General features: G+C 36.9%; 2 protein-coding genes and 1 pseudogene across 2 annotated transcripts; all 3 read left to right on the plus strand.

Moving 5' to 3' along the window:
* Positions 1–123: 123 nt before the first annotated feature.
* On the plus strand, positions 124–2,393 carry LOC141825208 (uncharacterized; the record flags this gene model as incomplete). Its single annotated transcript, XM_074712597.1, has 6 exons — positions 124–282; positions 358–549; positions 1,205–1,371; positions 1,620–1,701; positions 1,822–1,890; positions 2,113–2,393. Coding segments are annotated over 6 exons (840 nt in total), but the record flags the coding sequence as incomplete, so codon positions are not given.
* Positions 2,394–4,475: 2,082 nt separating this feature from the next.
* Positions 4,476–10,299, plus strand: LOC141848154 (protein CYCLOPS-like). The gene is made up of 11 exons (XM_074736250.1): positions 4,476–4,742; positions 5,498–5,553; positions 5,972–6,094; positions 6,439–6,487; positions 6,592–6,644; positions 8,111–8,757; positions 9,018–9,064; positions 9,145–9,193; positions 9,435–9,483; positions 9,683–9,811; positions 9,966–10,299. The coding sequence occupies exons 1-11, from the start codon at positions 4,551–4,553 to the stop codon at positions 10,087–10,089; spliced, it is 1,518 nt and encodes a 505-aa protein (XP_074592351.1). The 5' UTR covers positions 4,476–4,550; the 3' UTR covers positions 10,090–10,299.
* Positions 10,300–11,055: 756 nt separating this feature from the next.
* On the plus strand, positions 11,056–16,712 carry LOC141828816 (cyclin-dependent kinase F-4-like; annotated as a pseudogene).
* The last annotated feature ends 555 nt before the right edge of the window (positions 16,713–17,267 follow it).

The following is a 17,267-nucleotide window of genomic DNA, read 5'->3' on the forward strand; positions in this document are numbered from 1 at the left end:
TGGACACCATGCTTGCCCTTGAACAAGACCAGTGGCCGAACTGCTTCCACAACACCAGGTTCCAATCTATCCTCTCCGTCTGCTCTTCCATCCACAACCAGACCTCCCTTTTCTTGATCCTTTATCCCCATCTCCCACCCATGCCTCACCTCCAACCGTCGCCCAAATGGCAGCGGCAGCGCAGCAGCAGCAGCAGCTCCACCTTCCGCTTCCTCCGTCGCCACCGCTTCCTCCATTTCCAAGCACGCTCTACTTGCTCCCTCCTCGCGCGCCCCAGCACAGGTAAGGTGATTCTCCTCCGCCATTTCAAACATGAGCCCGTGAGCTTAATCGACCTCAAGTTTGTGCCTTGTGTAGAAGTCTTCTTTCCTTGGCTTGTCATTGGGGGTGAAGATCGAGGGTAGGAGGAGGAATGCTTCTCTCGAAGGAAGGCGAGGGCTCGAGGTCAACGCGAGGACGGCCGGGGCGTCGAAGAACATCGAGGTTGAGGTCGACAAGCCCTTGGGCCTAACTCTGGGGCAGAAGCCCGGCGGTGGAGTCGTTATCTCTGTGAGATTTTAATTCTATTGTTGCTATTGCGCGCATTTCACTATGATAAGTTCATCAGTTTTGATCTGTAGAAGTATAGTTTTTGTATAATCATATAAATTGGTCGTTTCCTAACAGATTATCTCGACGAGTTTACTTGTGGCACAATTGCATTCTTGACATTAATGATCTACAATATCAATGGAAACACTTGTAAAGATTAGTTGTATTTTAGCTCTTAGAAGTAATGAACGGGGATCTCTCTCTTTTTGTGCTCAATTGGGGGAAAAAATTAATAAAAGAAGAAGAAGTAATCCAAAAATCACATGGCTTCTTTGTATTCTCTTTCAAGTTTCAACCAAGTGCATTCAATTTACATCTCCTTTCTCTTAGTATTTCCTTTCTTTTGTCAGTTTAACAGTGAATAAATTTTGTATCTGTTTCTCGCAGTTTGTTTCTAGGTAAAGTTAGACAGTGGCTTGACCTTACCATTATGCTTTCATTTTCATCATGATGATATGTGAATTTTATTTTTGCATTGAATTCTATGCAAGACTATTATCACTTTTAATGCTACATAATAAAAAAACAGAACGCTAATCAAGTGATATAATATCGATAGGCACTTGGTTAATCTTTTCAGTTGACTAATGTACCATGATTGACTATTTTCTAGGCAGTAGATTCTGGTGGAAATGCAGCAAAGGCAGGACTTAGGGCTGGAGACCAAGTATTGTACACAAGCAGCTTCTTTGGGGATGAGCTGTGGCCTGCTGATAAGCTGGGTTTTACCAAAACAGCTATCCAAGCAAAGCCAGACTCTGTTTATTTTGTAGTAAGCAGGTATGATCTACTGGAGGTCATGTTTAAAGTCTGGCAGAAATACCTAAATATGAAATAGTGAAAATATTTGTTAGGGCCTTCCATCCAGTAATCTATCCATGTACTTCTCTTCTTCTTGGAGAGAGGAACATTTAAATGTTCAGAACATTAGGGGGTTTGTAGACACAATGTTTGCACTTTTCGTAATACCTTCTTTATCTTTTATCTGATTCTTATTCTCCCTGTTGCATTTCTTTACACTCCAACAGGGGAGCAGAGGTAGATGTAAAAAGACTAACTAAGAGGCCTGCTCCTCCTCGATTTGGTCGCACCTTGACTGAAGCACAAAAGGCAAGCTAATCTTTTGGCCTCAGTCTTGACGTTGTCCTGTAACTGATGCTATCATTAGTATGAACTCCATACTTATCCACTCATAGTTGTTCAAATAGTTCCTACATGCATCTTTTGCAGGCAAAAGCAACTCACATATGCCTCGACTGTGGCTTTATTTACTTTCTGTCAAAGCCTTTTGAAGAGCAGGCAAGCACAATTTTGCAAATCTTCCATTGCTTTGCATTCTGCAAAACTCTTTCTGCTACTACTCAACATATATCATGAGTTTCCAAACTCCTTTTAGATAATTCTCTTCCTTGTCTCAACTTATTAGACTTGGAGGAACACAAGCTTTGCTTACATATAAGCATTTCGTTTCCTCTTCCAAAAACACATTAACATAACAAGCTTGTGGTTTTACATTTGCAGCCTGATGGATACGTTTGCCCGCAATGCAATGCACCAAAGAAGCGATTTGCTCGCTACAATGCTGATACCGGAAAACCAATCGGCAGTGGACTGCCCCCCGTCGGCGTGCTAATTGGCCTAGTGGTCGGGATCGCAGCGGTTGGTGCACTTGTTGTCTATGGTCTCCAGTAAATGTTGATATGAATTTTGATTCTTCATGTAAGAAAGCTTCATGTCACTTCATGTTCTGAATGAATTCCTCCTGGCGAATATTTTCGTATGGAAATCTTATTTTATCAGAATGTTTCCTTTCAATTTACACTGCCACCATGTTTTTAGTGTAGTTATTGTAACTCCTCTGCTTGAGTATACTTTCCTGGCAATTTCAATAATATTAGTTGTTTTTTATTACTTCTGAATTCAAATTTCTTTTAATAAATAGAATCAGATTCAGTTAATTTTTTCACCATAATAAAAAACAAAAATCGGATTTTAACTTAATGCAGTTCCACCAGAATATTCGAACAACAAATGTACATTTAAAAATTATGGCAAATAGTGCATTAAATTAATTCCATTTATATGTTCTTTTAAAGTGAGATGAACCAACAATTGTCGACTGCAGACCAATAATTCATCTTTTTTCTTTCACAAAGTTTTTTTATTCTAACATAAAAAATCCCTTTTTTTAATATCTTTGAAAAGGATATCAATTCGAACAAGAATTTTATTAAATTTTTACTCACAGGAAATTCACACTCAAACAAGAGATTCAGCGAACTTCTCTGGAATGAGGTCCCATGATTGCGGGAACTGACCGTTCTAAACTCTATTGCAGACAGACGTAGGCAAAACACTGGCCAATAAGGTTTGCCGTGTGCCAATGGCCATCACTTTCATTATCACAAGCACACTCAACGTGTAGATAATTCCCCACCCGAGAGTTGTTTCAGCTTTGATCATGATAATATGAATAATTTGCCATTGTGCTAATTGATTGAAGAAATGAAGTGGTGGCTCTCATGAGTAGTCTTCTTGTTGCCTGCTTTCTTTCCCGTGCAAAAGCGTGCATGCTGATGCTAACTTGGGTTCCTTGAGTGGAATTCCTGCTAAGCCTACGGAGGAATATAAAAGTGATGGTTCGGTAAAAAGGCCTTCTTTGCCTACCTGTTTCATATCTCGCGCCTTCGTGACTAATCATGCAGATCACCTGTTTGTTGTTAGTCCTTGTATATAATAGTAAATGCTATCATTTTCATATTTGTCTCCCACTGACAAGGTGTTGTAGTTTATCTACACCTTGTCTCCCTTTGATGATGATAGAACTATAAGAAAATGAAAAGTTTACTAGTTTATTATTTACTGTACGTTTGCAAACCAAACCGGCCGGTAATCGTAGCTGATGAAATTTCATTCTTTTGGGGGTATTTCAGCAGGAGGAATATTGTGAATAACCTTAGTTTTGGAGATTTAGATGCTTTGGTGGTCTTTATGAGGAAAACTGAATCTTTTACAAAATATTTCTTCTTTTATCTACTAAAGTTTTTTATGCACTAACAACTATTGCCTTACATTTTAGTGGCAGACACCTTGGAGGAAGGAAAAAAAGTAGAACACCTGAAAATCAATGATCTAGCTAAAAGTCCATTGCTATCTGCCATTGAATTTGATAAAAAAAAAAATCTGTTTCATGTTTACATAGCCTTCAATCAGATTAAAATTTCACAGTAGCAATTGACTTTCTTCATATCAAGAAAAAGACAGGAACCTTACCTTGGAATATTTGCGATATCTTTATCCGAAGATTCCATTAATTTCGCACTCTTCTAATCCCACTTGGTCGATCACTGACCAATCTATTTTGGCAGTTCAGACATCTATTTCATTATCATTCTCAGCACTAGATTAATTAGCTAATTTCTGCTATCGCCTGATGTCGGACACATTTGATTCTTCCACTTATATTTCTAGTTCCCAGGGATTTGATAGTAGAAGAGACACTTTGCTTGGGACTATAGGTTCTTGGACCATCCTTGGTAACAACCAGTATCAGCTTAGTTTACTAGGTGGTAAACTCATATTATGTTGTATTTATGGTGTTCAAAGTTTCTGATCCTGTAGTTAACTGGAGACAGCCAAGTTACTTACTAAATTCTGATGATTGGTTACTGTAGATAATTGAAGATCTGGTGTTGGATTGCAGTTGAGATTTCAAAAGGTGGAGATGAAGGCTACATAAGAAATTAAGGAGCGAGTACATGATGAATTTTAGCTTTGTTTAAGTTTGTGAACTACATATTTGCAATTCAAAACGTCTGATTCTAGCACAACTCTAACTTTTGGATGCTGTAGTTATAGAGCTACGTTGGATTAGAGCTGGAATTTCAAGATGTGGAGAAGAAGAGACTAAAAGGGCTATCTTTTGCATAAATTTGAAAAGGTCAAAGGGATTATATTTCATGGAGACAGAAGGGAGGGGTTTTCCAGACATGCTTAGGAGCTCAACTGAGGAGATGATTCTGAGTTCTTTTATCGAGAATCCAATTGGGAGCTGTCCACCAAACATGGAGATGCTAGGATACAGGACCACATTGCAGATCTGTAGAGAAGACAGCGAGGAGCTCTTCAATGCATGGCTGATGAATGGAGAGGTCCGAATAAAGCTTCAACCTGTTCATTTGTTCATATTTACTTCTTAATGACTTAATCTCGTTCTACTTTGATGATGGAAAGACAATTGGCCCTTGGGTTTATAGCACTGAAATGGATAAAGTTGTTAGGGATAAAAGAGGGTTGCAAACAATTGCTCGTGCAGCCTAACAAAAAATTGCCATATCACAAAAAAAAAACACACTATCTTGGAAATCTTACTTTTTATCAGGGTAGTATTAACTATATATAGGTAATGAGTTGCCATGTTGATTTAGGATCAAAGATGCATGGTGATTCAATGAAGAATAGTAAGTTCAACCGACTTTAGTCTTAATTCAATGTGTTGGATAAAATCAGTTCAATCCATTGAATTGTGGTCATAATCTTTCCAGATAGTGATTTTATCAAAGGATGATCATAAAAGTGATGTCCAACAGAGTAAAGAAAAGAAACATCATCAGCTCATTCAATGACAATTTGTCATGAATTTCACCTGTATCGACACCATGTAGAAACATATAGTGCTCGCATGTTATGTATTATTGTAAACCATCATTGCATAGCAAAGTAATGGAGCAATCAGCTGAATTGACACAGCTAGTAATTTATGGAGTTATTGTTGGCCACTGGAGTTTCCTTCATACATTGTCAACTTACATCTTTGTTTGATTACTTAAGATTTCAGTTCAAAGTGTTTAAGGTAAATAATTCTCTGACTTACCTGGTATCACACATTTGCTTGATCATTTTCTAGATTCCTGGCTTCAGCTCAGTGAATGGCACCAATCATACTCGTCAAATGTCACGAAAGTAAGTTGATGATTCAAAAGTCTCTAGTTTCAACATCTCATCTCTTGAATTTCTGCATCAATTGAATCCTAATTCTGATTTAATTAATTTAGGTAATAAAAAATAATATCAGATTATTTGAAAAATTACGTATGCAAAATCTTTGGAGAAGACACTATGGTTACAATCGTTTGTTTCACACTATCCTTTTTTGATATAGTTACAATACATGTATCGTTTATTTTTTTATTGCAAAACTATCTCTTGCTAATTTATTGTTTTTGTCTCATAATTCATGGATATCTTTAAGAATATTTTTGGCCATATAAAACATGAAAATCCTGAAATAGTTGCATGCTACACTTATCCTTCTTTGAATTATCACGAAGGGATGCTGAGAAATGCTAATTGCTGAAATATTTGATTGCTAATGTTACAGAATATCGTCAGAGATCATTGCTTTTGGAAACCAGCAAACTGGCACTGCACAGAAGACAAACACAGAGGATAATAGTTTAAGCATGCTTAATGATCACTCACATGATATCCAGGGTACTATCAGGTGAGTAACCCACTATATTAAAACAGGATTTTTTTTTTTTCAGTCAGGTTCTAGAAACAGACTGCAAATCCTTATTTTAAAATTTTGATTTGATACATGCATCTTCATGTTGTTACTCAATGAAAACTCACGGGATGGAAAAGTTTATCAATCTTGGTCTCTTTAATAATAGAATAACCTTTTGAGATCCATGCATTCTCTAATATTAGTTCAGAAATATGGGCATCATGTTCATATTTTTGAAAATTTACTGGAATTGCTTGGTAGGTTTCTTGTTGTTTTCCCGTTGAATCTTATCTTCATATTTCATTCATCTAGTACTGATTCCTTATGTCCTTGATCAGGAACGCTGCAGAGAAAAGCATCCAAGCTACTAACTTCCTCTTGTCCAAGGTTAGACTTCTATTCAAACAATTTAAACATAATATTATCCTAAAGATTGTCTTTTGTCAATGACAATGACATTATGTGAAACTCTGATGGTTTTTTTTACCCAGGCATGGTTTCACAACTCCCAACCAATGACGAGAAATCGGTCTTCAGAGCTACGGTAGGGCACTTAAATATAAATTTTTAATTTTTAAGCAATGATCCTTAAATTGATATTCCTGAGACTGACCTTCATGCTTGGTCTAATGTTATAATTTGCAAGTAGTTACCGGTGTGATACTGCACTAATCACATGAAACCCTAGCAAATTTAAGAAACAGTACAACTGTTCATAGTGTACATATATAGAGCAGTTATACTAGTGCAGATTGATATTGACAAAATCAAAATGAGCTATTTTGAGGTTCATTTAAATATCGAGAGTGGGGCCAGCTTTGTTCAAGTTATGCTAGATGATTCTCAGCTAGAAGGACTATTAGTGATGAAGGTGCTTGCTACTAAGTCATTGCCAAACTCCTAGGTCCAAAACCCACCTTCACCAAATGAGGGCTTGCCCTCATATATCTATCTATGTTATATATGACATGCAGGTACACCATTGTCCTTCCCCTCCCTCAAAACATAAGTTCCACCAGTGTAATATGATTTTAAAGCAATTTGGTCAAGATGTTCCATTGTATCAGCTGAACTTGAATTTTCCCACTTTCAGTCTAAGTTATAGGAGACTGGTCCCTTATCTGTATATCTTGATGCTGGTGAGGTTGGTTTGAAATATCATTCCCTGACAAACTGTATATGAATTCAGTTGGAGATGAAGCTCTACAGGCCTGTTCAAGTTTGGCATATCAATTCTTGCTTCGTGGAGGTAAGGATGATGGGAGTTTTGAGGGGGTCTAGAGGCCTTATACTTCTATTGAAGTTAAAGTGTTTTTGCTATCTGTCATTGCCTGGTAAACTAAATAAGAAAGCTGTCCTTACAAGGAAGAGAGTTCGACTTCCAGACTTTAGCTGTGTATTGTGCTCAGGTTCCTCAGATGAAACAGCAAATCATATGTTTTCTGAATGTGAGGCTGTTCAGCAAGGGTGGAGGCGGATCTAGCCAGCATACTCTTCTCGGTGGGCAGGGCATATATCAATCCTGCAAACATCATTACACTGCTGCAATATTAGTTTCAGAAACAGCTCTGATGGCATTGTGCAGAAGTGGAGGTTCAGGATCTCACAAGCAGTCAGGGAGATGTATTTTATTTTTCTTTGACCCATCAGTAGCATGAGATTTCAATAGGCTTCTCATTTTATTAAGGTCTCTCATTTGGCTGTCTCTTTATAATCATGTCTAGTTGAACTCATCCAAATTCAAACTCGGTGTTCTGCAGTAAACAAAATTGAGTCGTCCAATCGGGTTACTCTTGAACTACTCAAAATTCTTTCTTTTTCTTTTTATTTAAAAAAAGGATAGTGATGAATAAGCATAGTCTGCAAAGGAACATTGTGAACTCTTACACAATTACAAGGTATCTAAATTACCTTGTGGAGTAAAGTAATAGAGTCAATATTGATATTGTTGAGTCTTTTTCTTCTTTTTTTTCTTACGTGCATTTTTTGTGTCATTCTTTTTTCCTGCAGGAGGAGGTATGCTGCCATGCAAAACAGCCAGATGCAAGCTATTACGGAATCTCAAAATAACAGCACAATACCAGGTGTTGAAAAAGAGCCGACAAAGCTTAGAAATGAATTCTGCGATGCGCCCATCGTTGAAACTGGCACTCAAGTTCGGGCATTTATGTCTCTCTCCAATTCAGCTACTTCTCCTTTTGATACTCTTTCAGTGGCAGCAGTAGACCCAATTTCTTCTGCTGTCAGCATGCTCAAAGGCTCACTGGAAAATAAAAGGCTTGCTAGAGAAGTAACTTCCAATGTGATTTCAAATATTCAACCAGAAGTAAATCTTATCTGCAATCAAGGCATCCAAAATGAGATCTACTGGCCAACCGACCAATTTCATATGGTGTCATCTATTTCAGAGCAGAATTCGATGAACTCAAAAGTTGAGATATCGTTGGAGCCAAATACTGAAGCATTTCTTACTCCAGCAAACCAGTTCAGAACTGGGACTGTGTCTCGAGAACCGTCACAGAGTGGATCATCTTCCGCAGTGCTTGCCTTCGCCTTTGATGCATGTGATGATCTTGCCAACTCGGCGCAAACTAATTCCATTTGTGAGAGTTCCAAAAGGCCTATAGGAGGTCGAAATTGGAATCATAAATCCGTAGGTATGTTGCAATTCTCTCACTTATGTGTTTCAGAGGCTAGAGGTTTGTTCTTATTATCGCTATAAACAAGTTGTTTTAATGATAAAAAAATTGTCACTAAAAGCTTTAGTGATAACAATATCAAAATCTTTTTCAACTAAAAGTACTTTCAGCGACAACTTTTCAATATTTGCTGTAACCTAATTTGAATTTCTCATATTGGTACAGTATTTGTCTAATTTGCTCCACAACACCTCTCATCTTTGTATCCTTTATTGTAGATTATGGAGAAAACATGTTACAAAACAATGTGAAGGATGACAGAAAGGTATGTGATTTTTCTATGGGTGAGGTCATATCTTCTGAATATCATAACTTAATCATGTAGCGTCCATTTTACTTTCACAGAAAGGAAATTTAATTCGGTTGGGATCAGTTAATTCCTCAGTAATTTCAGGTATGGTTCAGCTAATTCTCAATTTTTGCAGCTCTTTTCTTGAAAAAGTTAACATTCTCAAATAGTTATCTGCAATCCACAGTCCTCCAACGAAGGTTTGCCCATTTCAAAATGCATATACCAATTTTATAGTGATCCCCCATTCTGCAAAATCTTTGGTTATCTCGATTAACTTAAATCGGTCGCACCTTTCAACCACTTCTTTTTCTAGTCGTCTTGTCTAACTAGAGAAGTCATGCAGTGGACAAGGGCGATCCAACAAAGAAGCGCCGGGTCGAGCGCTCAAGGAAGTATGTTACCGATAACTTGAACTTGTAATCATCCTTATTTTTTCGCAAGTACTGAAATTGAGGTTATAATTTGCTAAAACTGAGCCCTGAGGTTCCCATTATCTTCAAGTACTGCATATGAAGCTGATATCTACTGTAGTCTACTGTCAATAACATTTTAGTACCAGAAATTTTAATTTTGTTTAATCTCATCATTCAGAATGGCAGAGGCAAAGGAGAGAAGTTTGGCACCTGCTTTGCCGTCAGATATGCAAGCAGTTCTTAAGCGCTGCGAAACGCTTGAGAAGGAAGTGAGATCGCTGAAACTTAACCTCTCATTTATGAACAGGTATGTAAGCTTTCTTTCATAGATGTATAGATTGAGTCAAACTCTTTAGTTCTGTTATTACTAGTAAGTTGATAAAACTTTTGTTCTATACAATGTGAATTGCAACTTAATCCTTTAAGAACTTTGTTCATTTTATTGTCACAACTATTGCCAGGAAAGACTCTGACCAAACTAAGCACATAGAAGAGCTTCAGAAAGAGAATGAAGAACTAAAAGATGAGAAGAGGCGCCTTGTCGAAGAGATTGAAAGAATTTACCCTGAAACTGGCAGCTGGTGATTGCTTCCTTAATACTTGCACCTGCAAAAACATTTCAGCAGATTCATTGTCAGACCTAAATATACTATCACAAAAGAAAAGGATTTATCTGTATTTCTGAAACCATGAAATTGGACAGTGATTGCTTCAGGCGACTGTTTTCCCAGCAAAACTGTCTGGTTCTTTGAGTTTCAGCTGACAAAAATTCAGAGAGAGTTATTGCTTGTATATTCTGTTTGTAACGCTCAGAATCAACTGTCCAAAATTTAAATGATAATGTAAGGGAGAAATAATATCTTAGATTTAGAGAGGGATTTTAAATAATAAAATAAAAATAAGAATATTAAAGAACATTATTATTGATAGAAATATTGTAAAATATTTTAACGAGAGATATTGGAATTCCATTGTGTTTGGTTTAATATAGAGTGAAATTGTGACATGATTAATTATCAGGCATCAAACTATTTAAAACAATATAATTAATGTACATAAATATAAGGTGATGTACTATGATCTTGTAATATACAAATCTGAAAATTGAAGGTTTTATATTGTCAATTATTATGATAAATAATAACAATAATTCTTGTTATTTAATTAAATATTCATGAACAGAGACAAATTTTTTGTATGCGCCGCTGCATGCTAAGGACTATGATGTTATATGATATATAATACGAAGATTTGAGATTTTATAGTGTTTATTATTATGATAAATAAGGACAATAATTCTCGTTATTTAATTCGATATTCATGATTATGCGACGCCGATGCTGACCCAATGCAACTAATTGTACCCGCGGACGATGCGACAAAAAGCTGACGTGGATTTTTTGGCGAATTTGATTTTTTTTTTTTGAATTCGCGCGAGGCAAGTATTTTTTTTATTACGGGGGAACCGTTTAGCTTGGAGAAAGTCCGGGGGAGCAACATACCAGAAACGAGTGGGGATAAATTGGTCGCTTCCATCCCTCGTTCGCACCTCCCCAATTTGTTCCTCCGGTTTTTCCTCCGTCGTCGGCGCGATTTCAGGGGCGGTCTGCTGGAAGGCCTCCAGGTACCGATCTCCATCGAATTTGGTGTTGCTTGTTTATGTTAGATCTTGGTCGTCTATACTCGATTTGATTTACGGGGCACAGTTGCTTGTTGATCGAAACCCTAGGGTTAATCTGGTTCGGAGGTCAGATGGTTGTTTGAGGTTTGGGGATTTAAATTATGTTTCTCCGAAGGATTAGGGTTTCGATCTTTCGGTGAATTTAGCTGATTTGAGGGGCTTTTTTCGAGCGATTCGGGGTTGGTTCAATGATGCCTGTTAGAGGTTGGATTTTGAAAATAATTATCAATGGTTTTGATTAGAGGGCTCAGATTTTTCTTGATTGTATAGGTTGTCGAGGGCGAACGTCAGGTTTGGTATAAACATATGTTGACGACTTCTTAGGTTATGCCCGTGCTGTTTGAATTTTCCTGTTGCGGTCAAGCTTCTGTATTTTGGATAGATTGCCAGTCCATTTGAAGTTTTCACGTTGATAATCTTAGCACCTTTACTCTTGTATTCTTATAAGCATGATTTTTTTTATCACTAATGTAATACTGGTCGCAAGCTTAATTTAGTTTGCCTAATTTTATATAATTTTTTTTTGTTATGTTGTAATGATCATGTTATTTTATAATATCCTGTGGTATCTTCTACACCAGTAATGACTCTATGATACGTTAACAACATAACTAATTAACAGGAACAGATGTATATCACTTTATTCTGAAATACATGTTTGAGTTTCTCTGATTTGGTACTCAAACATATCTTTGAGGTGCATTCATGCGATTGTGTATTATTTCTTCAACGGGAATTTTTGTGGCCTTATCTCTGATAACTATGTATATATCTCATTCTCTCCATTTTGGTCAGGTCACACAGGGCATTTTACTGCTATAGTGATACTTGACGCATGGCGCAAGTGTACTCATGGCTGAGTTTTATCAAGTTCCGAGTTTTGTTCCTTGATGGAGTTATTGACTGGCGACTTTCTGCTAATGGAGATTTTATTCTCACCTCTTTGATGAACTGCACATAGAATCACACGACCAATCTACAGTAGCCAGAGGCTGGCGTGCCGATTTTCTTTGAAGTTGATCTAGTGTTTGCATTGCTGCCTTATAACTGGACTTCTTGCCTTTGCATGTATGCAGCACACTTTCTATCTACAACTTTCACATCTTTTTAGTTTACATGGCCAATGCAGCCTTTGCTGGAGCCTATTTGAAATCATGAAATCACTGCATGAAAATTATACTGCTGGTATGTTTTTCTCTGCTACTGTATTTTATTTTCATAATATAGTAATCTCAACTAATTAAATTGTGAAATTCTCAAATTTTTGCCTTGTTCTCTCAGGTGTCTTTCACTAGCTCTTTCATTGCCCTGTCACCTTTTCTGCCATCAACTTTTCTCTGTTTCACTTACTGCTTTGGCTTTTATCAAGAATGGAGTCAATAAACAAGCGATAAGCTGATCAAATTTCACCATAAACTTTGGTGCACTTCTTCAGTGTGTTGGTTGATACTATTCATTCAAAGTATCTGTTTATTGTCCTTGAGACTGCAGTGGGACAACAATCTCTTGTACAGTTTGGCCTATATGTTAGAATGATTTTGGATCTTCTGTATCAGTTTGAACTCTCAACAAGTATCTCAATGCTCTTAGAAGCTCTTCTTGAGAAGTGCTTGCTTGTAGTGGGAACACACTTGTTGTTGGACACACATCCTTCTTTTGAGTAGGACAATAAAAAGTGCGCAGTCAAGGATGGATAGGTAAGTTCTTCATTATAGTGTTTTTCTAGGCTAGCAATATTGAATTGTATTTACTTGGATTTTTTAATCCTACAGGTACAAGGTAATCAAGGAAGTTGGAGATGGGACTTTTGGGACTGTTTGGCGGGCAATAAACAAGCAAAGCGGTGAAGTGGTGTGTTAATGCAGTTGAACAATTTACTGTGATTTAATGTTTAACCAATCAAAATTAGTTGTCATCTTTGACTACATTACTAAATGTCATTGGAAAAATGGTTCTTGTTCCGACAGGTTGCTATTAAGAAGTTGAAAAGAAAGTATTACTCATGGGAGGAGTGTTTGAATCTACGGGAAGTAAAGGTAATTCTGTGAAGTATTTTATGCAATAAAAATGTTCCTCTTTAGTTGTAAGAAAGTATTACTCATGGGAGGAGTGTTTGAATCTACGGGAAGTAAAGGTAATTCTGTGAAGTATATTTTTGCAATAAAAATGTTCCTCTTTAGTTGTCTCATCAAGATGCATGATTTCCAGTCTTTACGAAGGTTAAATCATCCAAACATTGTCAAGCTCAAGGAGGTGATTAGAGATAGTGATATGTTGCACCTAGTGTTCGAGTACATGGTATGATTCTTCTCTACTTTTTTTCTTTGCTTGTCTGAGTTTTCCTGCTAGCTTCTAAATAAAGTTTGTTTCGAACAGGACTGCAACCTCTACCAGCTTATGAAAGAAAGGGGTAAACCCTTTTCAGATGTTGAAATTCGAAAATGGTGTTTTCAAATCTTTCGAGCACTAGCTTACATGCACCATCACGGTTATTTTCATCGTGACCTTAAGCCTGGTACTGCTTACATATTTTCTCTTTAAAGTATATTTTATGAAGGTTGAATTTGTTGCCATAGAAAAGCTTGTAGGTCACCATATATTTGAGGTCCTTTTGGATAACAGTAAAAGACATGCATAATATTGTTTAATTTGCAAGCCAATCAAGCATCGATTAGCATTTCCATTCACATATTTCAGATTTTGAAACTTTTATGCTAAGTAAGCAGTACCAAGCTAGTTTGAAATTTGATAATAGATATGAAATACTCATAATTCAATACAAAAGATTATTATCTTTGAAAGACTAGCTTTGTTGGGCAGGTCAACTTTTTCCCTTCTGTCAACGTGTTCCTACAACGTTGTTATCTTGGATCAGCATTTATTCTGTTAAATGTGATTTATGCACCTGTAATTATTCTGGTGAAGTTAGCATTCTGTTAAACTAGATTATGACCTTTGCAGAGAACTTACTGGTAACTAAGGACCTTGTGAAGATAGCGGATTTTGGCCTTGCTCGTGAAGTTCATTCGAAGCAACCATTCACAGAATATGTTTCAACACGCTGGTAAGCATGTTTGTGACATTCACTTTTTATCCTTTTTTTTTCACATGCTTTGGTTATGCTGATGCCATAGGTATCGAGCTCCAGAAGTTTTGCTTCAATCTTCTGTTCACAGTTCTGCAGTTGGTTAGTGAACTGATCCAGTATATGCATCTAGTCAGCTTTGTTTTTATATGAAATTATTATATTATTCAAATGTCAGATATGTGGGCAATGGGAGCTATCATGGCCGAACTTTTCACACTTCGTCCCCTTTTTCCTGGATTGAGGTACTCGTCAAATTGCTAAATGTCTTTGTTAAGTATAAAACTTATAATTTCTCCTATCCTATTAAAGTGATATTGTAGGTTGTTTGTTGACCAGCTATTTGCGCATTGTTTTTTTGTTAAATGACTGATGCTTTAGGTGAATTAGAACTCTCCGTAGAGTTAAGTAGTTTTTAAGTGCCAAGCTAAATTGATATAGCTTTTAATTTCATTGTTTGATGTCTCAACCCCTCTCATACGAGCTAATTTATTTGGACTACAATTTTCAGTGAGGCAGATGAGTTATTCAAAATCTGCAATGTTATTGGATCTCCGAATAGCTACTCTTGGTCAGAAGGACTACAACTTGCAGACGCAATGAAATATCAGTTCCCACAGGTGTGTTTGTTGCTTCTGTAAATTTATTTGTCCCCACTCCAAATGCCTCATCTGTGCAACTGATTTATTAGGATCACTGGGTTCTCATTCTTTTGAGAATTTGTTTCCATTTGTCAATTGGTTTGCAATTGGTAGTTGCACGCTTGAGATACTAACGTGCCCTATCATCGGCAGCATGGCTGTTTGGTCTTATTGCTTCTTTGATGATCTTAGGTTTGGCATCCAGATATGGAAAACATTTGTTTTATGTTTTGCTTTCTTTGCTTTTTTAGCTGATCTCACTTGGTGGGATAAGGCTTTGTTGTTGTTATTTCTTTGCTTTTTGACTCCAATTGAGGAAGCTTATTTCCTATGAAAGCTTGAATAAATTTTTGATATGTGTTGTTTTGACTGCCTTAGTTTGCTGGTATCCCTCTTTCCGTGCTAATTCCAACAGCCAGCAAGGATGCTGTTGACCTTATCTCGGTGAGTCACAAACTGGATAATTCTGCTCTCATTATTGGTAGTTTGAGATACGTGGACTTTTGGGGGCTTTGTTGCATTCTAATATCTTCACTTATTTGGCAGTCACTTTGTTCGTGGGACTCTACTAAAAGACCCTCTGCACTGGAGGTTCTTCACCATTCTTTCTTCCAGGTAATGTGTTGCATAGTGATCCTTGTTAAATATGATTTGTGGAACAGAATACTCTGAGAAGCGATAGGATTTATTATGTTCATGTTATTTGTCGACTACTTGCAGCCTTGCTTTCAAATCCCACCATCACCTCAATTGAAACCAGATGGAGTGCACAAAACACCTTCATCAGGTTAAGTCTCCGATGATTTTATTATTATTAAATTCCATTATTCTCTAATCTTTGTAATATTAAGCAGCCATTAAAGGTGCATTGGTGTCAAAAAGTGCTAGAGGACCCCTCTCTTGGGGTTTTATCCAGTACAAGGCTTGCAAGAAACTTTCCGTCCCATAGTACAAATGAGCTTTCAGGGACAGGTGGCCTTCATTGTCCTATGTATTTATACTTTCTCAGTTTTCATCGAATAATTATTCTATAATTTATTTTATTTTGTGACTTGTAGGTGTGCAAAGAAAGCTGGAGATGAATCATCAGGTAGCTTATAGTTAATTTAATTTAATTTTTTATGTGAAAACTTGTTTAGTTGCCTTATTGCCTATTGTCTTGTTATTCTAACTGCAGGATTGCCGGAAGGATAGGACAATTGAGAATGATGTTAAACCATATAACCATCAGATAACTCCAAGAAACATCAAAGGTGGTAAATCCTTAGAACTACCTAAATCAGAAATACTCATTATGCTGTTCTGATAGAGAAGGACCTCAACTTTTCTTTGTTGCAACTTTTCCTGTTGGTAGGACCACTCGTTGGAGATGTACAAAGTAGCTCAACTGTTATGGAGAAGTTGGCCAACCTGAAACTTAACTCGAATAGAGGTATGGAGGAAGATGGCAAGCTGTTATATCTGAAATCACATCCGCATAAGCAGCCTCCAAAGAATGGAGGATGGCGTGCTCATGCCTACAATCTCGGTCGACCCCGTGAAGTTCCTGCTGCTGGAAGTTACTATACTAGAAAAGTCGCTGGCTGATGCCCACGTTGATTACTAGAGGAAGCTTGGTTTGTGGTGGAGGTACCAAAAACCTTAGCTGACTGTTGCAGTCTATCACCTATTTTATCAATATTCTACTAAATAAAACCATAACAATCATATGTTGTGTTGATGTACGTGTTTTTCCTAGTATGATGTGTGTTTGTTCAGCATGATCTGCTTAATTTTGGATATCGTAATAATTAATTGTTTCTGGGATGATTGTGGTGAGAATTAGATAACGTCAGCCATGCCATGTGTAATTCGAAAATGCCTTGTTACATTGGTTTCTTTAACAGGCTTAACCATTTAAAATTATTCGTCGACGCGCTTAAATTCTAAACGAACGTTATCGATGATAAATATTTAGCTTTATTCTCAAATTTTGATACGTTACACATGTTAGCCGACGATTTGCGACGTCGGCATCTCGGTGTAGGTGTTAACGTACCCCTTTTAAGATGTGTTGGTTTTTCCTTTTTGTGTTCAACGGTTCACTGCTGGTATTCAAATAAAGGAATGTAATTTTTTAGTATTTAATGTTTCTATATTATATTAGATAAGATTAGGTATTAAATAATTATTTTCATGTTTAATTTATTATAAGACTAAACTACTATTGCTAGAAAAGCATTTTTTTGTTACGTAAAATGTAAAAATTGCATTTATGTCAAAATGTTCAAGACTGCGAAATCCACCGCGCGAAGCCGCACTCAGTAGCGTGGCAGACGCTACGACCATCAATACACGTTCCAATTTCTGTACGAAT

The sequence above is a fragment of the Curcuma longa genome, chromosome 1 (assembly GCF_044706935.1).
Source record: "Curcuma longa cultivar G26 ecotype Majalengka, Jawa Barat chromosome 1, ITB_CL_G26_1.1, whole genome shotgun sequence".
NCBI lineage: Eukaryota > Viridiplantae > Streptophyta > Magnoliopsida > Zingiberales > Zingiberaceae > Curcuma > Curcuma longa.

What these genes read in the sequence shown, in the direction of transcription:
- LOC141848154 (XM_074736250.1), top strand. Translation starts at nt 4,551, where the DNA reads ATGGAGACAGAAGGGAGGGGTTTTCCAGACATGCTTAGGAGCTCAACT. An exon ending in AATCGGTCTTCAGAGCTACG is followed by an intron (nt 6,645 to 8,110) that starts GTAGGGCACTTA and finishes TTTTTCCTGCAG; the next exon opens with GAGGAGGTATGCTGCCATGC. An exon ending in TAATTCCTCAGTAATTTCAG is followed by an intron (nt 9,194 to 9,434) that starts GTATGGTTCAGC and finishes GAAGTCATGCAG; the next exon opens with TGGACAAGGGCGATCCAACA.